Source organism: Indicator indicator, chromosome 20 (genome assembly GCF_027791375.1).
Source record: "Indicator indicator isolate 239-I01 chromosome 20, UM_Iind_1.1, whole genome shotgun sequence".
NCBI lineage: Eukaryota > Metazoa > Chordata > Aves > Piciformes > Indicatoridae > Indicator > Indicator indicator.
In genome coordinates, this window is record NC_072029.1 from 16,556,461 (window position 1) to 16,576,488 (window position 20,028).

A 20,028-nucleotide genomic window follows, 5' to 3' on the forward strand; every position below is an offset into this window, starting at 1 on the left:
TAGAGACAAAATAAAAGCTTCTTGGGGCCACAGGTTTACAGTGTCATGGAGCAAGTGGTGCAAATTAACTGGTGAAGCCTCCCTGATGTGACATGAGCCTGTAAGGACAAATCTTTGGGAAACATTTGGAGAACCATGAGCATTATTCAGTACTATCCTGTCCTCTATTCAAAGGAGAATGTCGCAGAACTTCCTGATGTTTTTTGCAGTCACTCTCTAAGTTCTTGGTTGGTAGGAGTCAAGGATTTTATGTTCATGCTGTCTCTGCAGTATCATCTTCTATTTTTCTGGAGGTGTCAGGAACATAATCAGCTGTCAGGAAAAAAGTAGAGGCTCAGAAAAGCCACGGATGTGGTTTTCTTGGCAAGTACAGTCTCCTCATCTTATGTCCTCTGAATCTGGACTGGAAGGACTAGACACCAATGCCCTTTCTCAACTCATTTTTGCAAGACCTGGCCAGCTAATGAGCTATCAGGCACAAACTCTTATCTAGATGGCTCTTGAAAGCCAGATGGTCTTTTCCATCTGAGTGATTCATTTGGGTTGAGCAGCAACAGGCAACTCTCAGCATCAAATAAATTTTTGCCAACGTTCAGTAAACTGGGGTAATATATAATGCTCTACTACCTGCAGAAGTGCCTGAAAACTTGTCACAATCTGTTTGTGGAGGCAAATTCAATCTAAATGGCTTTCTGAGTGGGAGTGCTGGATATCCAGGGGATATGCAGGGATTGGGGTGGTGTTCTTGTTTGGAGCTGCCCATGCTTCGAGGAACAGGTTGCAGCACTGCCTTGCTTAACAGCAGAAAACAAGCAGCTTTCCAGTGCAGCAGCCACTTGTTACAAGGAGAAAACAGCTCATCATTTATTTTCAGAAATGAGGTCAAAATAGTGCAGCAGGGAAGGGAAGTGACTGGCACAGAAGGTTGGTAATGAGATACAAAGCCTTTCCTTGCTAGGTTAAATCCAGCTTCAGTCAGCAGTGACTGAAATCTTTTACCATTTGACAGTTGTTCACTGTGGCCTTTGCAGCACTGGTTTTGCTCCATGACATGAGTCAGTACTTGCATAACCTGCACCCTGATCAGCTGCGTCTGCATTGCATGGACCTGCACAGGGGCCCAGACAGGTTAGCAGGGAGCACCCACTCCTCTTGCCAGGATCACACTTGTCCTGTGAAGAGGCTTCCTGCTCTTCAAAAGGTTTTAGGTTGAACCTTCTTTCTTCCTAGTTTGAAGCCTTGTCTGTGTCCGGCTGTGTCAGTGGGCAAGGTGGAGGGGTGGAGACTGTAGCAATCATCTGCTCCGAGATGAAGAACAGCATTAGAGTGGATCTGCAAGGGCTATTGCAGCAGCTTCACCAGTTGCTCAAACTGGTCGTGGCTGCTGGAGTCATCCCTCACCTGGGAGGTCTGGTCCTGCCCTCAGGTTACCTCCTTGCAACTTCTTCTGAAGCTTCTCTCCACATCTGCCTGTGTGCACAGATTCCCGAGGGATGAAAACCTTAAATAAAAGGGCATGGGTGTCTTCTGGGCATTTCCTTGTCGATTCACAGAAAACAATAGGGCAGACAGTCAGATCACTGCCCACAGGTTGTTCTCTAATGCAGGTCTTCTAGTGATGGTTGTAGCTTTCTTACTGATCTATCTAGGGAAGGAGATACTGAGAACAGATATTTTAAGACCTGTCCATGCTTTTCTTCTCTGGCATGTTAGCCTGTCAGAATTGTTTCTGCTTTCCCCCCCTGAAGAATATTAATCTTTGTCTCACAGATTTTGTCTGTAGATATGTCTGATCTTTCAGATACTGCCTTGTCCTAGCCAGAGAGGTAGCAGACTTGGAGAAAAGGCCTTTTCAAATGTACCTACTTGGAGACACACTGAGCCTGATGCAAAGAAGGCACCAATTACTCTGTTTGCCTTATGTGATTTTTGTGGCTGCTGGATTTGCTTAGCTTCTGCAGCTTGAAGTGTGCTAGTCCTGTGGGTTTGTCACTTAGCTGTCTTGTACATGAACAGACATGGCTCAGCCTTCCTAAGTCTGAGGACCAAAGCAATGGCTGTGAAATCCCTACCCTGTTTCAGAGTATTAACTTCATTATGCAAGGATAATTGAGAGTGTCAGTGTGAACTGACTGTCCACAGCTGATAGACCAAAGTCTCTGGGGATGTAGGGAGACACCTACAAAAGGATGAGTGTCATGGGAAGAAAAGAAAGAATGAAGGGGCAAAGGCAGATCTTCTTAAACATATTTCCCCACTGAGTGAGGGAAATCTCTGGCATGAAGGTGTCCCCTGCTCCAAAGAGTGTTGTTTCAGTACTCCCTCTCAACATGTTGAGTCCTTTTGGCTCCTATCATTTTTATACACTTCATAACAGAATGACAGCTCTGAGGAGTAAAACAAGCCAGGAATGTGACTACTGTCATATGCTGGAAGCATGCTGTAGTAGTTACCTGGGACAGGCTGTGGGGTGAAGTTAGGGTTGGATGACAAGGGAGGGAAGGGATTTCCTGTAGAGGAAAATTGCCTGGCCAGCCCTTTGGAAAAATGTAAGCATGTTCTGCTGAAGGGCACTTGTGCTCCCTCCTGCCAGAAGCTTGCAGCACCACAGAGCTGGGTGTTGAGAGGAGACATCAGGTGCAACCTGTTGTACAGCCAAGCAAAGGAAGCCACCCTGTGGCATTTGGGGGGGGGGGGGGGGGGGGCTTGTCTTCACCTGCAAACAGGTGAAATAAGGAAAAAGGAAATGTATGAGTAAATTATCCCACTATGTGGCAGAAGGAGCAGGAGCCAGCCCATAGCATTTATTTTCAATCAAACAAGAGTCATGAAGTCATTAGTTATTTCTTCAGAAATGTCTTCAGTTTTGGTAGGTGTGCTAGGGAGCCCTGTGCTGGCTCTGCTGTGCCATATGGGCACAAAAGGATTAATTCCCAGGTTAGCAAGACAAGAAGGATGATGAGGCAGGAGTCTGAGTCAGACACAGTGGGGAGAGGCAGGTGCCACAGGATGAAGCAGTGCTTGGGCTCCTGTTGAGTTTTGAAAAGAGCTAGAACAAGGGAGATTTTTTTGTTGTTCTTTTAATAAGAGAAGAACAGAGGGTTTGCAAATATGAAATTCAGAAGCAAAGAAACTGCAAATTACAGCTTCATTCTCTAGCTACAGCTTTCCTGAGGATTTGGAGCACACCACAAATATTTAATTACTCTCATCTCAGTGCCCTTGTGAGCACTGCTGAAAATAAACCAAACTGCACTGCAAGACTTGCAATCCAGCTGGAATTCTGACACCTCTACTAGCACCTCTACAGCTATTTTCTTCATTGTAAGAGTAGGAAACTGAGGGTAATATAAACTGATTAATCAGAGAGCAGGTGCCAGGACCTGAGTCCTGAAGCCTTATGAGCTGCTGTTGTGCGCCTCAGAAAGCAGCGCATCTTGAAGGCTTGCCTTGGGCACCATGGCTGCAGGCAGCACTTCATCATCATCATCACTTGCAGGGCTCCCTTCCCTCGTGCTTTCCTGCCTGCGTTGTAAATGGGGATCCTATGATCTGGATGTGCAGTAATGTTTTGCCTCTTGGTTACACAGAGAGTAGATGTACTATGCAGATGAGATCACCCACAGTGATTTCACTGGGGTTCTGCAGGCTCAGATGCAGACTGCTGTTCATCAGCTTGGAGCTCTAATAACATGTCTGTAAAAATGTCTGGGACTTTTTCAGTTTCCTCTGCTTCAGCCTTGTTACAGAAACAAGGTACATGGTAAAGGCACTGATTTAGAGCAAGCAAGCCTCAATTCCCTCATTTTTCAAACGTACATTGGATAAGCATATCATAAATCACAGGAGAAACAACTTACCCTGTTTTGCAACACCCCACCCCACAAGCAACTCCTCTGAAAAGCTGACATTTGCTGCAGTGATTAAGTATAAAATCTCTAAGTATGAAATTAAGCATCAGAACGAACAAGTAAATAATTACTTCCAAACTTGTCTTTATTATGTTATGCTTAGAACATTCCCCTTCCCAACTCTCCACCCTGATTTCCCTCCCCTTTTCCTTTGCCTGTCAAAACGTTGGGGCCTCTTTTACCTCTACACTACCGATAGCAAAACACCAACAGTGAGGATGGTGACTGTTTTGGAAGCTTTTCTGTGCAAAACCAGTGAGGGGACGCTGGGGCAGAAAGAAGTTACAGCAGCCCCTAGCAGAGAGCAGGGTGATGGAGAGACAGACAGTGCTGGCCACTGAGTTGTCAACGAAGACAGATAATTTGCAGCTTTTTGTGACAGCAGGGGAGCATTTAGCTCAGCTTGGTTCAAAATAGCAAAGAAAGCCTAGATAGGATAGGGAGGTTAATGTGGAAAGAGCTGTTAAATGTTGGCTGTAGTAGCCAGACGTCTTTGCTGTAACAGAAAACAAAAGTTATTTCATTAAAGCCTCTGAACACAGAGTACTCTGTGAAAGTTTAAATGCCAGGTGGTGTATTAAGTAAATAAAGGAGCCCTGCTGTAGGCATTGTTCCTCACAGCAGCCGGCTGTAACCAGCACATAGTACAGTGACCATGTGAATCTCTGCCATGTGATGTAGTGCTGTGCCTGGCTAACATGCTGATACGGGGCTGGGAAGTCAGGGGAGATTTTTCTTTCAGCAGTTATCAGTATGTTGATAAGGGCCAATTGTTGCACGTGGCTTATATGCATGGATTGGCTTATGGTCAGTAGTCATCTGGTCTGGATCAGAAACAGAAACTCAGGGTTGGTACAGATGTCATGTGTCATTCCAGCACAGTTTGAATGAAGAGGATTGATGGATTTTCATTTCAGTCACTTTTCAGACTGGTGTCACAGTATTGCAGAGCTAGCCTTTGTCATAGCCCAGCAGCTACCCCCAGGCAGTGGTTACAGAATGTCACATCCCATTATCAGCAATCCTGGGTTTATGTATAGCAGGAGCCATTTGGAAAGTGGCACCCTGAAAGTCCTCTTGCTCTGCTGTCAGGGGCAGGATTGAAAACTTAGCCAGGTGATTCAGAAAGTGAAGAGCTGGTATTGTCAAGCTTCATGAACCTATGCTCCGAGGATGATGGACCCACAGGAGGCTAAAGCTCTCTCTGCTCATGTGTGCCTCTCAGAGATGCATTCCCAAACCTCCTCCTCCTGCCTTTTGTGTCTCTACAGGATGTTTCCCCATCATGCTGTTATCTGATCACTGTTAACACTTTACTCCTATCACTGGCACTTGTGCTAGCAAGGTACACGTTGGTTGTGTTTCTCACAGAGTGCGGGTGACAGCCATATGGTGTGTGGCAAAGTCTTGGTGCTGACTCCCAGTATAATTACCATGTTGAGCTAATTGCTTGTGCCTGGCTCGGGCACTTACTCAGAGGACACCTCAGCTGTTACCAGGACCTCTTCATTTACCAGCTGTCAGGCTGTCAAAGAGCAGTGGAATGTGCACTTGGCCATCTAAAAAAAAAAAAAAAAAAAAAGCCAAACCAAACCAAAACCATTCTTTGCCATCAAGCTTGAGGGCAATCTCTGTTTCTTTGCTATGAATTACTTGCCTGTGGTATTCTCTCCAGTATTTGTGAGAGAAAGGAGAAGAGATGGCAGAAAATTGTGGTTTAGAAGCCAGGCTGGAACCTTCCTGCCAAGAAGAACTAGAAAAATCCTATTGAGAGGGATGCTCTGTGCCAGGATTTTTAGTCTCTGCTTGCTGTGTTTGGATCACATATATTTATTGCTTTAAAAGCAACACATCAATAATTGTATATATCTCCTGATCTGCAGCTTGCCTATAGCCCAAGAGCTCAAGTTCAGCCCTTGACACCCACCTCTTTCCTCACGTTCAAGCCCCCAGTCAGCGCATGTGGGCTGATAGAAATTTGTCTTCTGATTAAAGGAAAAATGCAAGTCTGCTGAAAACAGGCAGTGCAAAAACAAAACAGATGAAGCTCATCTAGGTGTAGAGAATTACTATTAAGATCTAAGTGTGAAAATGTAGGCTCACTGTGGAAGTTTCAATCTCAAAACTGTGCTAAGCCTGGGAGAGGATAGAAACCAGCTGCAAGGGTGGCTTGCACAGTGGGACCAGGGCAGCTCTGCAGGGTAGATCCCTGAGTGGCTGGGAGCATGTCAGACAGATCCAGCCCAATAGCACAGAGCTGATGCCTGCTCTGGTAACCTGTCAGAACCTCACAGTGCACTCTGAAAAGGCAAAACACCACAAAGCTGAAGCCTTGCAAAGCCTTGCAAAGCCCCTTTTTATCTGAGGCTGGAGGTGTAGCCTGCTTGCGGTTCCCAGATTGTATTTGAAAAGCTGCCTTAAGGAAATGAAATACTATTTCAGTTATGTCCTGTAAGCCACATCTTCTCACATTTGTCAAGCACTTACAGCAAATATAAGATAACTGGTGTATAATCCTGGACAAGGTGGGAGATCCTCTGTCTACCCAGCAGTGCAGGAGAAATCTGCAGTAAGCCCTTCAAGGACATGGCACTGGGATCAGCCTTTCCTCATAAAGGGGCCTTGAGATCTTCAGACAAAGAACAGTTTGGAAAACATCTCTAATTAAATTCTTCAGCTCCTGATTTTCTCAGGAGTTACATCAAAGATTCCCTGGATACATAGACCACCAGCAGAGGAGAATGGGCTGAAATCTGGAAACTGATAGGGCTTCATCTTTGGTTTTACAAAGTGAAACAGCTTCTAAGGCAAAAGTTGGAGCTCTCAGGTTCGGATATCTCTGTAGCTGACACCACTTTAGGAGTGCTTTGCTTTACTACATACAGACTAATGCAAAGAAATTAGATTTGTGCTGCAAAAATGTACATATCCCCATGAAACTTTTCAGACTATATATTTTAATGACTTAGAGGGTGTGTTTTTCTCTTCCTTTAATTAATAAAAAATTGAGAGATGTTTTTGGAAACACAATGGAATCATGGAATCCTAAAATGCTTTAGTCCAAACCCCCAGAGACATGGAGTTGTTTCAGTAAGACTGAAACACACGTGCTTTCTAATGCAGGGAGGAGAGAACCAGGGAGCTCAGATGAGGGCCTGGCCAGCTGGCCTTTGTGTGAGTGAAGCACTGTCAGGCTATATGGTTCCACAGGAGTAGCTGTAGCTCTTCTATGGTGAGGGCATCTTGAATTGATGTGTAAGTGAAAGTGCTAGATAATGTAGGAAATTCCCTGGGCAGTATCTTTTTTTTTTTTTTTTTGGTACAATAACTCTTAGATTACTTTTCAGGCTTAATTTTATTTACTTTTTTTTTTTTTTAAACAGATATTTTACAACATTTAGTGTCAATATCACCACTACTATCTGAATAGAATCAACCAGTAGCCAATAACCTGCTTATGGATTCATAATTTTACTATTATTAAGTGGCATTAAACTTGATTTCACATAACTTACATCAATTTCCTTATGTGTCAAAATTAACATAGCATTGTGTCTTAAGAGTGAATCAGCTTAATGAACAGCCAGCTCAGCTTGCATTCACTTGTGCTCCTAACTGCTTAAAATTCAGCAGCCGCAGCCTGTCTCCTTTTCTGTTTCACTGCCAGCTGAAGAATGGAAATGAAAGGACAGTGTTGTCCTGGGAAGGAATCAGACAAAAAGTGTCACATTGAGCCACTGCAAATGGAAATTCCTTTTGTTCTTTTTTTTTTTTCTGAGAAGCTTCAGTCTAAATGTGAAATGAATATATGCCTATATATAAACTTGGAAAGCTATTTTAGCAACAGCTTTGTATTGTAGCAGTGGCATTACTTGTTTGATCAGGTAAAGGACAGGAGATTCCTAGGAAAAGGTAAATTGCAAAAGTGATCTATTTTTCATGACCAGTAACTCTTGCCAGTTTTAGCAACTTCATCTAAAGTGCGTTAATACAAAAGTAAAGTCTGAGAGCATGCTGCTGGCTATGTCCTTTGGGCCTTCCACAGGGGAGTGTGGCTCAATCACAAACTGCCCAAAGCCAGCCTTTTGTACAGGATCCCTAAAGTCCCTAGGAGGATCGTTCGTGGGCAGATGGCTCCACAGGTTCATGGGGACAGGGTCGGGGTTTTTTCTGGAAAATAGTTGATATAAAAGGGAGGCTTTGGCAGGAATCACTGGGCTGTGAGCAAAAAACCACCAGATGCATCCTGCCAGGTCAGGCATGAAATGTAGGTGACAGAACTAATTGTAGGTGTCACCCAGGAATGTAATAGGAAATAAAGGGTGGCAGCAACCCTTCTTCCCTTGGGAGTACACGAATGACAACATAGTGCTTTATTCTTTCCTGTTATCTATCAGTGGAGGGCTAGTTTGAATCACAATGCCCAAAGAGGTGGGTGGAGAACTTAATGTTATGCAAAATAAGGGGTTTACTTAAAAGAAATAGTTGCAAATACTTAGGGAAGCAAGTGAAAGCAGCAACTTTATTTTTGCATGTTTGGGACAAGCTAAATAGCAGCTGCTGTTCTGTGCTGTTTAGGGCCAAAGCTGGGGGCCCTGCTATTGCATCCCAGTTGTGATGTGTGGCTAGGTCCCAGCTGAAGTTGCTGAGATACAAACACATAGTTGAATGCTGGGCCATGATTGTGTGCCGTCAGGGATACCACTGTCACAGGGAGAAGGCACCGAACTGGAGATAGACCTGATCTGCTCTAAATTCAGACTGGTGCTGTTTAGTTATGTTAGGATCTCTCAGATAATCTGAGTAAAGTTAGACTATAACACAAAAGCTGTTTCTTTACATTAATGCAAATTTGCATCATGTAGTTATAGATTCTCATGGATATTCTTATTCACATGCATATTCCATCAGGCAAATGTTAGGATGTATGATTCACTAATATGGAGATGACAAAGCTATCCTCTTCTTCTGCTCTTGTTTTGTTGCTAGAAAGGAAATGTCAGGATGAATCAGAACATGGCAAAAATACTGGACTGTTTTAAAACTAGACAGGGATGATCAACAGAAAACACAGAACAAAACCTTGCATTAGTCAGTGACAGAGTAAATGATCTTTTAGATTTTTTTTCTCTCTTTTTTATTTTTTGTCTAAAATTTTTCATTTTGGAAACCCTTGTTTTGGGAAAATGAAGAGCTGATTAGTTTCTTAACATGATTTTATAAGATATTTCATTGTCTGATGAAAGAAACATTAGCAAAACAGAGAATTGCTTGCTATTGTTACCAGAACCAGCAGAGTTTGCAGCCCATCTCAAAGATCATTCCTTCTCCAAAATCCTTTGTACATACTGAATTTTTCCAGCTTCATTACAGAAGACTCTGGAATTGTTGGCTAGTTTTCACTGCTTAGCTGTTTTATTCCTACTTTCTCCAAAATGAACTGTTTTCAGCCACGGGATACAGCTGTAGCTTGTCTCCTCAATGGACTTCATTCATAGTAGGACAGGGCAGCTACTGCACATACATATAACCAAATATTTGCACCAGTGCTGCCTCTTCAGATGGCAGTCCAGTAGGATTAAAGTTAATACAAAGTTCAGTTACTCCTGATTTTGGCCTGAGGATATATTACAGGTTTCCATTCTTTTATGCAGCAGGCTTTCATAACATCCATTGTAGGGTTTAGGGTGTTGAGCAGTATCACAGTGGCCAAAAGTCTTTTATTTTAGTAATCATAATAATATTTAACATTTCCTATGGGATTACTCCTTCAATCTCAGTATTATACAAATGTAAGTAACATAGCTGCCACAATAATGCTATGACGTAGGCTTTCAAATGCCAAATTATATAATTACATAATTTAGTCAAATATCCTGCAAAATAATTACAATTTTCCCTCTGCTGCTCTAAACTGAGTCATGTAAAAATTGCTTCTCAAATGTCTTAGGGTGTGCCTCATGGTGAGTACTTTATGTTTTAAGTATCCAGTTGAAAAAGGCATTTTTAAGGCTCAGAGTACTCCCAGTAAAGTTGCTGGAGTCACAGGTGCTCTTCATCCACTCCTGCCAAGTGTCCAAGGCTGGCATCTAAAAGCAGATTCACCACCAGTGAATGTTCTTATAAAATAGAAACCACACTGTCCTGACTTTGATGTTACACAGTAAAGTGGGCAAAAGTTTTCATAGGATGTAAGAGATGTTACTGCCCTGGTCTCCTTTGAACCATATCTTCCTGTGTCCTTTAGATGTCCTCTACACTTAGCAGGCCAGCTTGTTACAATGGTGAATATGTGGTTTCCTTATGCCTGGTAATAGCTCTTTTGGCAGAGCTTGTTGATTCTGGAAATGGTTTTTGTAGGTTTGCTGAATACATTAGCACAAGGAACACATCCCAGCAGCAAGACTTTAAGATGTAATGATGTTTTCTTCCCTTTTAGTGGTTTTACATTTGTATCAATTACAGCTACCATCCACCTCAAACCTCAGTCTGAGTGCTCAGGAAACATTTGTACATCCATAAAAACACAGAAGAGCAATTTCCACAGAACTGTTTATCTAATTTGTCTGTAAGCAAAAACTGAAGAGGCAAGTTAGGTGTCCTTTCAGTCCTTCAGGATGTGAGACACTCTCCAGTTCTCGTGAAATCAGCAGAAGTTGAGGACATTCAAAGGACCAGGGTATCCTTCTTGTCTCGCCCCATGGCATGTCACATTAGCCAATATTTATACCTTCTTACAACACCCAGTCCTTATTGGATCTGTGGTTATTGCTGCTTGACTGGCAGAACTACAGGTCTCTTCATGAAATGAAATGGACGTCTTCAGAGAGCAGCTGCACTTTTGGGAAAGGATTGAAGAGAGGGACTGAATTCCTCATTAATTCCTTTAATCATAAGATACGGTAACTTTCCCCCAGATATGTCAGAAGTAGTAGTTTCTTCAATTAATACATCCCTCCCTGAGTTGTTTGATTTCTAGTCTTTTCATTCTATCATCTTAGTAATTACTAAGTGTTTTTTTTTTCTTTCCATCAATAAAAAGTTTTCTTTACCGGTGCTGTCTGCTAGGCAAAATGTGACACAGAGGTAATCTGTATAAAGTGAGTTGTACTAATGCACTTTCCTCAGGTTGAAAGGAAGGACCAGTGGAGGCTGTACATACACCAGTACAAAGATGAGCTAGACTTACCATGAAGATGAATTACCATGTTCTCCAACACTTGTTTGAATGGCATGGACTAACTGATCATCTTCACAAATCTCTGGAAGTACAAGAAGTGAACCAAATACAGAACTCATTTAGCCCACTTAAAAATATATTGCTCCATTCAGCCTCAGTTTTTAGGCATTTAAGTCTGTCCTGACTTAACACTGGCATAAGAGAGTCATCCTTTGTTTGCTGACGTACATACAGATGTAACAAGAAACACAGATGTTGTAACTGGAATTTCTAATTGGTTGTGGATGTCTGCTGGTTCTTAAATGGATAATAAATAGAGCTTAAATAACCTGTTTGATCACAGTTCAGAACTGCCCTAAGAACGTAACGAAAAATACAGCTGGGGTAGACACACATATCAAATAAAAACAAGATGCTCACAGGAGAAATGATCCGCTGCTGGTACTGAGATTCAACAAAAAGATATGAATAATCTTTCTCTTCAAAGGCTGCTGTAAACAATTCTACTTTGTATTGCCAAGAACCTTATAGAAAGCAGGCTGAGGCTCATGGGAACTATGCCCTGTTTGTTTTTCCTTCTCCTCCTAGTTTTATTCTAACTGCTAGCTAAGATACTGTTAAAATAATGGAAGAAAAAAAAAGAAGCAGCAGCAATCATTAAAGCTCTTGAGCTGTTTGGTATGAGATGAGGTAATCCTGAAACTAATAGAAGTATTAAATTATAACAACAAAGTAATACCAGTGCTGAGGATCATTTTATAAATAAGGAGTCAAGCAGGACATTACTACAACAAAAACCTCCTGCTCTCTTGCCTTGCCACTCTGCCTCCTTGTGAAGGGATCGGACAGTTCAGCGGGCTGAATGCTCCAAGCGTTTTAAGGACAAGACAGATAAATTCCCTCTCATTAACCAGGGGGTGAGAATAGAATCAGATGATTCTATTCTATACATGCTTCAGTCTGGGGAAACTTGATGGAAAAAAAGACAGGTTCACCATAAAGCTGAGACTTCTATCTGCTCTTCTTCTGAACTGATCTCTGGTAACTATTCTTGTTTACAGCCTCTGGCCTCTCCTCTTCTCCGTCTACCCCTACACAAGTGACCAAGCAGCCCACGTTTCCTCTTGAATCCTATAAGCATGAGCCTGAGAGACTAGAAACACGGATTCACTGTTCTTCACCTCCAGATACAGGGCAGAGATTTTCTTTGCCTCCATCTCAAAGTGCAGCCAAGCCTCCCATCATGACACCAGCTCCCTGTGCTACCTCAAAACCAGTAAGTAAAATATGAGTCCAGTTTTCCACTGGGAAATTGACATGGTTGTGTGCTAACTGGTTTTTGTATTGTAACTGATAGGGTAGAGTGTGTGTGTGCATACTGTGGAACAAAACAAGAGCAATGTCATGGGCCTTTTATTTCAGACTTGTCTCAGCTTTCCCAGTACTCAGCTAGCAAGGCACTGGGAATCCAAAGGTGGTGGCTCCCCTTCCGATTTGCCCAAACAGCAACTAATTTTTGCATTATTCTCATCTGAGTTTTGCAGTGGCTATAGATGCCAGCATATGTTGCTGAGATGCCACTTTAAAGAAAGATACAGTTTTATTTAGGATAGCCTTTTATCTCTCTGGGGATTTGCTGATGAGAGAACTAGCAGCCAAGGAGAAGAGATCAAAAAGAAATTCACAGTGTGAGCAGCATGAGTTCAGAGTTCCTGCTGCCTCTGGAGTCTGAGATGACTGGGACAGCTGGTGCCTAACGGCAGTAGTTGCTATCACACATCCTGCTGCAGCTCAGAGAGCAGAGGAAGGGCAGCACCACCAGAGTATTCAGCCCCCCACACAGCAGAGGTGTTTAAATTTCGTAAGAGTGGTTTCTTCAGCTCCTGGGAATGCATGAACTCAGCAGTTCCTGGGAATGCATGAATTCCAGCCTCTGATACACTCCACCACAACATCCACACTGCCTGCCCTTGTCCTCCTCTCCTCTCCCTTGGCCTGTGGGAGTCTGAGAAGCTTCGCTTTTCTCCTCTCCTCTGCCTTTTTGCTTCTCTTTCTTTCTTTCTTTTTTTCCTTTCTTTCTTTCTTTCTTTTTTTCCTTTCTTTCTTTCTTTCTTTCTTTCTTTCTTTCTTTCTTTCTTTCTTTCTTTCTTTCTTTCTTTCTTTCTTTCTTTCTTTCTTTCTTTCTTTCTTTCTTTCTTTCTTTCTTTCTTTCTTTCTTTCTTTCTTTCTTTCTTTCTCTTTTTCTCTTTTTCTTCTTTCTTTCTTTCTTTCTTTCTTTCTCTCTTTCTTTCTTTCTCTTTTTCTTTCTTTCTCTTTTTCTTTCTTTTTCTTTTCTTTCTTTCTTTCTCTCTCTTTTTCTTTCTTTCTTTCTTTCTTTCTTTCTTTCTTTCTTTCTTTCTTTCTTTCTTTCTTTCTTTCTTTCTTTCTTTCTTTCTTTCTTTCTCTCTTTCTTTCTTTCTCTTTTTCTATCTTTCTTTTTCTTTCTTTCTTTTCTTTCTTTCTTTCTTTCTTTCTTTCTTTCTTTCTTTCTTTCTTTCTTTCTTTCTTTCTTTCTTTCTTTCTTTCTTTCTTTCTTTCTTTCTTTCTTTCTTTCTTTCTTTCTTTCTTTCTTTCTTTCTTTCTTTCTTTCTTTCTTTCTTTGATTTTTTTGTTTTGTTTTGGTTTTGGTGTCAATTCCTTTGCACTGTGTCTTTCCATTAACCTTTTTCTGCTTCTTGTAACTAGCAGACTGTGATCTGTCACCACAGTTAACTACCCTGCATCTCTTTCCCAGCTTTTCTTCCTTTTTTTTTTCCCCTCAGAATGCAAAACCTTTGACATTTTCTATATCTAGAAGTCTAGACCTGTAAAGGAGATGAAGATTCATGAGGTCTGTTCCCTGTTGAAGGACTATGAGCTCTTAGTAATTTATTTAAAAGCAGGAAGTTCCCTCCCACTTGCCCATGGGAAACCTGTCCCAGGATCTGAACACACTAACACAGCAATCCCCAAACCTTTTGGATTTTGTATCAGGTACTTCCACAGCAGCAGCAGCTGTTGTTATTCTGGAAGTGTTTAGGCACAGGATCAGTATTCACATACTGCTTTCAAGTCGTTCAGACACATTCAGTAAAACACATGCCCCATTTTGGGGACCCCTTCTGTGATGGTTAGGAAGTCTCTAATTTTCAACCTAATTTTTTCCATGGACTGGTTATGACCATTTGCTCTTATAATGAATAGCCATTTTCCTTCATTGTTTGTTACATCCTGTTGTACCTGTAGCCAACCTTTGTTTTTCTATATTAAGCAAGCCAAACTCTCCCTACAAAATACAGACTTTCTGTTCTCCTGCTATGAAAAAGTAAATAATTCAAGTATTAAATAAAATTAAACCTACACTTATAGTTAAGGAACTCCAGCAGTAACTTTTCTCCAGCCAATTTGCTGCCTTTCCATGTAAGCAGTAGTGTTGAAAAACATAAATGATGAAACTCAAAAGCTTTTAGGACACAGAAATATTTTTGGTGAGTTTCAGTCATCAGTCATATTATTTGCATATGAAATGTGTTTATCTGTTTTATGCAGCTACAGAGGAGTCTTCTGTACCTGTTAGAATAGAAATGGGGAAACAGCATAATCTTAGTATATTTCAGTGCCTGAAAGACTGAAAAGTTTGTTTTGTTTTTAATCATTTGCTGATTTGGACAATAGGAATTTGAGCAGAAGATGCCAGGATAAAGAAACAGAATTCTCTGCAATTATTTATCAGCTGATATGCTTGTACACTGCAGAGTCTGGATGGAAACTCAGTGTGTTGGACTTAATATCTCCTGTTCAGAAGATGCAGATATATATATACACATATATATATATATTTAAAATACATAGGATGTACAGCACCTGATTATCTTTGCTTTGTACCCTCTCTACTCATATATAGCTGAGGACAGTGAGTATGCAGGTCTGCCAGTGAATCGTTAGTTTCTGCACAAGGGCAGGAATCTGAGGCTGATGGGTGTTCACTCAGGATTGTTGTGTCTTTCAATCCCTGTTAAATTATTTACCTGGCATTCCTTTACAAGTATGACAGCAGTGGGCCTACACTCGTGATTTATCTTTGATTTATTCTCATCTGTGTGTTAACAAATACCAGCTTTCACAATGCACATGCTGTAAACAAATCTGTTAAAGGCAAACTCAATTTCTTGTTTACTTAGTTTCTTGTTTACTTAGATCACCATTTCTTGGCACAACAATTCAAAATATCTTAAAAACACACCATAAATGCCATGATAAATAGTTTCATAGTGGCCATACTGTTAGATCAGTTTAACGGCAGGGAAACTTGTATGCTAACTCTGAAATGAGAAGTTGACCCTTATCTACATCTGTCAACTTAAATCTCATTTACTTATTACATTGTTTAGCTAGTGATGATAGTGTGTGAGATCCCAGAACTATTATAAATGATTGCTAGATGTACTGCAGTAGCAAAGAGGAACCCTTGGACCCAGACCTGCAATTATTATTAAAAGCCCCAGTGAACAGCAGATAACAACAGGAAGGTGCAGTATCAGGACTCAGAACTAATCTTAGCCCGTTTTTATAATTAACTGCATCTGAAGCTGATTGTGTTCTTACTTTTTATTGTCTAAGGCTATGGTTCAGAATGGTTACTTCTGTTCAGTAAGAGAGAAGGCATGCAGGAAAGAATAAAAATATTTATTTCCCAGCAGATGTAATCACAACCTTTCATGTTTTAGGTGCATTTAGAAGAGTGTATATTTTGATGTGATTTTTAAGCCTGAGATTCTGGTCAAGGGGAATAAAAAGTGGAAGACAGCTTCTGACAGAGGGAAATCCTTCTTCAGCAAGTATCATCTCAACATAGTATACAAACCTAAGCAATTAACCTCATGCTAAATGGATGTCTGTGATAATCACTAAGGTCTGGATTTATCCCACCTAACTTTAGAAACCTATCTGAGCAGCTTAAGTTGGGAGCATAGTAGCTCTAGTTGTCTCTGTATGCCAGAGACAGGCAGTTGCAGGGGATGGACCAGCTCTTCAGTGGGTTGGACAGCCTTCTGCACCCATTATAAAGGGAGTGACTCCGGGTATTGCATTTCTAACTGAGGCACTTCTGTTAGGTGCCCAAAGCTAGATGTGATGAGGCCATGACAGCACTGCAGCAGCTTTTACAGGCTTTCCTCTGGGTGGGCAGCTATTGCTAGTGGTTGAGTTAAAATATTACAATCAGAAATTTAGCTGATAAGACATCAAAGCTACACTAAAAGCTTACTGTGCACTGCATTAAATAGGGAAGGAGCAATTTGGTTTTTCACAGTACAGTTCATGACTCTGTACTTTGGCCATGTGCTGTTTGGACTGTGTAACCTTCAGGCAATAAGTGGCAAAAGATAACGCCTTCTAATGTGACATTACTGACTGAAAGGAATGTAGAGAGGCTGCAAACTCAGTAATGAATGTTTGCCCATATTTTAAAGAGGAATGGACCATGTTGAGCTTAATGTGGTTTTATCCTTCTCATTTGGTCCTTTCTTCATTCACTGATGCATAAAGCACTGTGAAAATAGCAGTATTCCCTGTCTCCTGCAAACTCAAGCACTTTTGTGGTACATCATTTCCTGGCTTTGAAGGGCTTCCCCTTTCCCAGCATGAGAGGAGGCCAGGCCAGCTAGCTCCAAACTGAGGAGTTGCCTTCGACCTCTCTTTTGGTGAAAAACAGGGTTGAGGCTTCCTCTGCTCAGAACTGTCAAAGGCAGAACATGCCTTTGAAATGGCACTTCCCATATGATTTTGTAGTTAACCACTGTTCTCCAAATAACTTCTGAGCCAAGGAATTTCCCAGAATGTCTCAAAAAGAGGCTGTCTCAGACAGGAGGTAATCTGAGACTTAGTCTAGGCTTGTGTGAGCAAGCCCTGTTAAAACTGCAGATGCAGCACACTGGAGGCATTGAGAGTGTCTGGTCTGTATTCATTTTACACAGCCCAGGGTGCTCCAGTAAATGAAAGAGGAGAGATGTAACGTACAGCTGGGTCTCTCTTCCAGTCACAGAGGAAAACAGGATGGTTTCTGCAGCTACCTGCTTGTTAAACAGTAGCCCTTCCCTGCAAGGCTATTCATAGCCAAAATGTAGTTTCTTAGCCAAAATGTAGTAAACTCAAACCCAGGGCTGTTAACTTGTTCACCATGAAAAGCCATTACATCACACCCTGCTGCTGGCAAGGAGCCTGGGAACCAGGATATGTGCAGCAGGTCCTTCAGTTTGTCTCTCTCCAAAAACCCATGCCACCTGTCAGAGCTCCATAAGGTGGCTGACTGATTAAAGAGTTTTAAATCTGATGAAAATTGTTATTTGATTCTGATGTTGATTTTAAATAAATAAATAAGGGCACAGGCTGGGGGGAAAGGAATCCAGACTGCAGATGTAGAACTCCTCTGTATTTCAGCATTCATGTGATCTGAGGCAATATTTTAGTGTCATGACATTACTGTGATTCAGCTTTGATTCAGCACAGTAAAGGGATCACAGAAATTAAAGCCAGAAAGGCTGTCAGGAAAGATCTTGCAGTGCTGCTGTGTCCAAACCAGTTTTAAGTGCCTTAATATCAGCACTCCTTTTGGGAGATGATTCTGATCTCTAATAGGTCCTATGGACTGTAAGAAGCTATCACTGTACAAACAGTTCTCCTTAACGGATCTGTTGCTCTCCATCTCCAAGTGTGTTTACTTAAAAATGGAACATACTTGTCCAGCAGTTGGCATGTAACTGATTAATTGCAAAGCTAGTAAAGGAATAACTTTTTGATGAACTGTGTAACAATGACATAAAATATTCATGGGAAAATATTTTGAGCCCACTTAGTCTGCTTTCAGTCAGCTTTGACAGAGCATCACCATAGCTCCACTGAATTAAATACAGGCTCACAGAAGAGTTTTGATATGGTTGGAAGGTCCATAGTGAGACTCAGTGGGACTGAATATTAAGAAAATCGAAAGCTTCAACTACACCACACTACTTTTTTTTTTCCAGTTTGGTTTGGATTTTTGTGGCTTTTGTTTGTTTGTTTTTTAATTACAGCTCCCATTTTATTAATATTCTGATTTCCCACTTTACTTTTCCCCTATTAGCTGTATTTTTGGTATCACATTTGGTATTTTCCTCCCCTCTTAGTATTTGAAATATGCAACAGTATCTTACTATCAGTTTTCTACTGGTTAATTTCCTTTTTTAAAAGCTATTTACTTGGTTTAGAAGAAGAAAACCTCCAGTCATAACCTCCTGAAACACCAGTTTCCTAATGGATTTGTATTCTGGTTGCAGTGTTCAGATTCATGGCAATCAATCTTAGGATGCAGAGAAATTGTATTGCACAAAGATGATTTTTTCTGCCCTAAGGAAATGTGTGTCTGTGTCAGCTTGTGGCTTTTTCTGCAGCCACAGAGATAATTTAATCAGCTGTCTATGGATTCACTCAGCATAGAACTTATTTTGATGGCATAAAGTCCTACAATTCCTTTTCCTCCTAGTCCTACATCAAAAAGAGAAAGGCCATGCGGAAAGGATGAATCACCAGAATGCTGAGTTCAATCAATTCCCAGCTGCTTTGACAGCTCTCATAAAGCTCTAAGTAGCTAAGGCAATTAAACCTATAATATTTATGTCTTTTTTTGAGATGCACATTGGTACCAAAATCATGACCCCAGTAGCCTGAAGACAGAGTTAGTGGCTTAAAGCTAAGTTACTTTGATTACCCTAAATTCTAAAGTATGCATGGCATAAAAAGGCTAAACCTAAAGATCTGGCCTCATGTGTCTATATAAATAGATATCTTGTGAATAAGTAACATGACAAAGGAGGGTGCTTTAAGATTGACAGCCTGGTTTTACCCACAGAGCTGATTTCTCATGGCATGGTTTATTTCTGAATGTTATACTTGGTAATTTACAAAGCAACCTGATATTTGGCTAGATTGGAACTTCTCCTAAGAGTAATCTCAGATGGTGATTAGAAACTAGGTATTTAATTTAATGTAATGTAAAGCTGCAATTTAATATAGGATTGCTGACAGTTTCTTACCAGCTCTATCTGGACAATTTTGGAAGACAAAAGTTATTTACCATCTAGGCTGTATATTCACAAATCAGTAGGGATTACAGATCAAAGTCTTAGTGTGAGAATGGAGGAGACACACAATTTTGAACATGTTCTGTTGCACCATGCCTGCTGATGGATTGCACCAGAGGGAAAACACAGCTAAGAATAAGGGACCTCTATGAATTCCTCACCATCCTCATCTGTCCTAGCCCCATTTTGTCTGTGTTGTATTTTTAGCCACACTGTCTTTAATGGCAACAGAGCCTTAAAGAATGTAAAAAGCTTGTTGATACCACGGGGAAATGGACTGCTTAAAGCAGTGATACTCCCTTCTCACTTCCCCACTGACAGGATGAAATAAACTGTTGAAGTTGGGAGAAATAAAGGGAACACCACAAACAACACTCACTTCTGTACAGCTTCTTTCTCCCAGCTTTCATATTTTATAGTGTCCCTACCTGCTTGTGCATGAGGAGAGCAACACAGCTCTTTAAAAATACAGCTTGTGTCTGTGCTTTTTTTCTTTCAAGATTACAATCAAGCAAGTTTGGCCATTTGAAAGTCAGCTGCATGGGCTGCTGACTCAGAAGAGGACTAGATACCATCTTGGCAACAGCTTGGAAAAATGTTTCCATTGTGCTGGTGAAATGAATGCAAAATATTTATTCTCTGAGCTTGTTCACAACAGCATTCTCAGCTGGAACTGAGGGTGGGGCCATGTGGAAGATATTTGTAGGAAGACAACAATGGTTTGTACAGTGCCCAAGGTACGCAAATCTTACGATTAACAAAGAACAAAGCTCCTACCATATGGGGCTTATAAACCAAAGTG

The 20,028-nt window shown here is 41.2% G+C and overlaps 1 protein-coding gene across 3 annotated transcripts in view; it reads left to right on the top strand.

Moving 5' to 3' along the window:
• PRKAG2 (protein kinase AMP-activated non-catalytic subunit gamma 2) overlaps positions 1–20,028 on the top strand; it is a 92,765-nt gene that overhangs the window by 23,494 nt on the left and 49,243 nt on the right. Inside the window, exon 2 of one of the 3 annotated variants that reach the window (XM_054390131.1) lies at positions 12,153–12,371. The exons of 1 other annotated variant lie outside the window; for it this stretch is intronic. In XM_054390131.1, the coding sequence (XP_054246106.1) occupies positions 12,153–12,371 (219 nt within the window). The remainder of the gene's footprint in view (positions 1–12,152; positions 12,372–20,028) is intronic. One more of the 3 variants, XM_054390129.1, reaches the window with a different exon arrangement.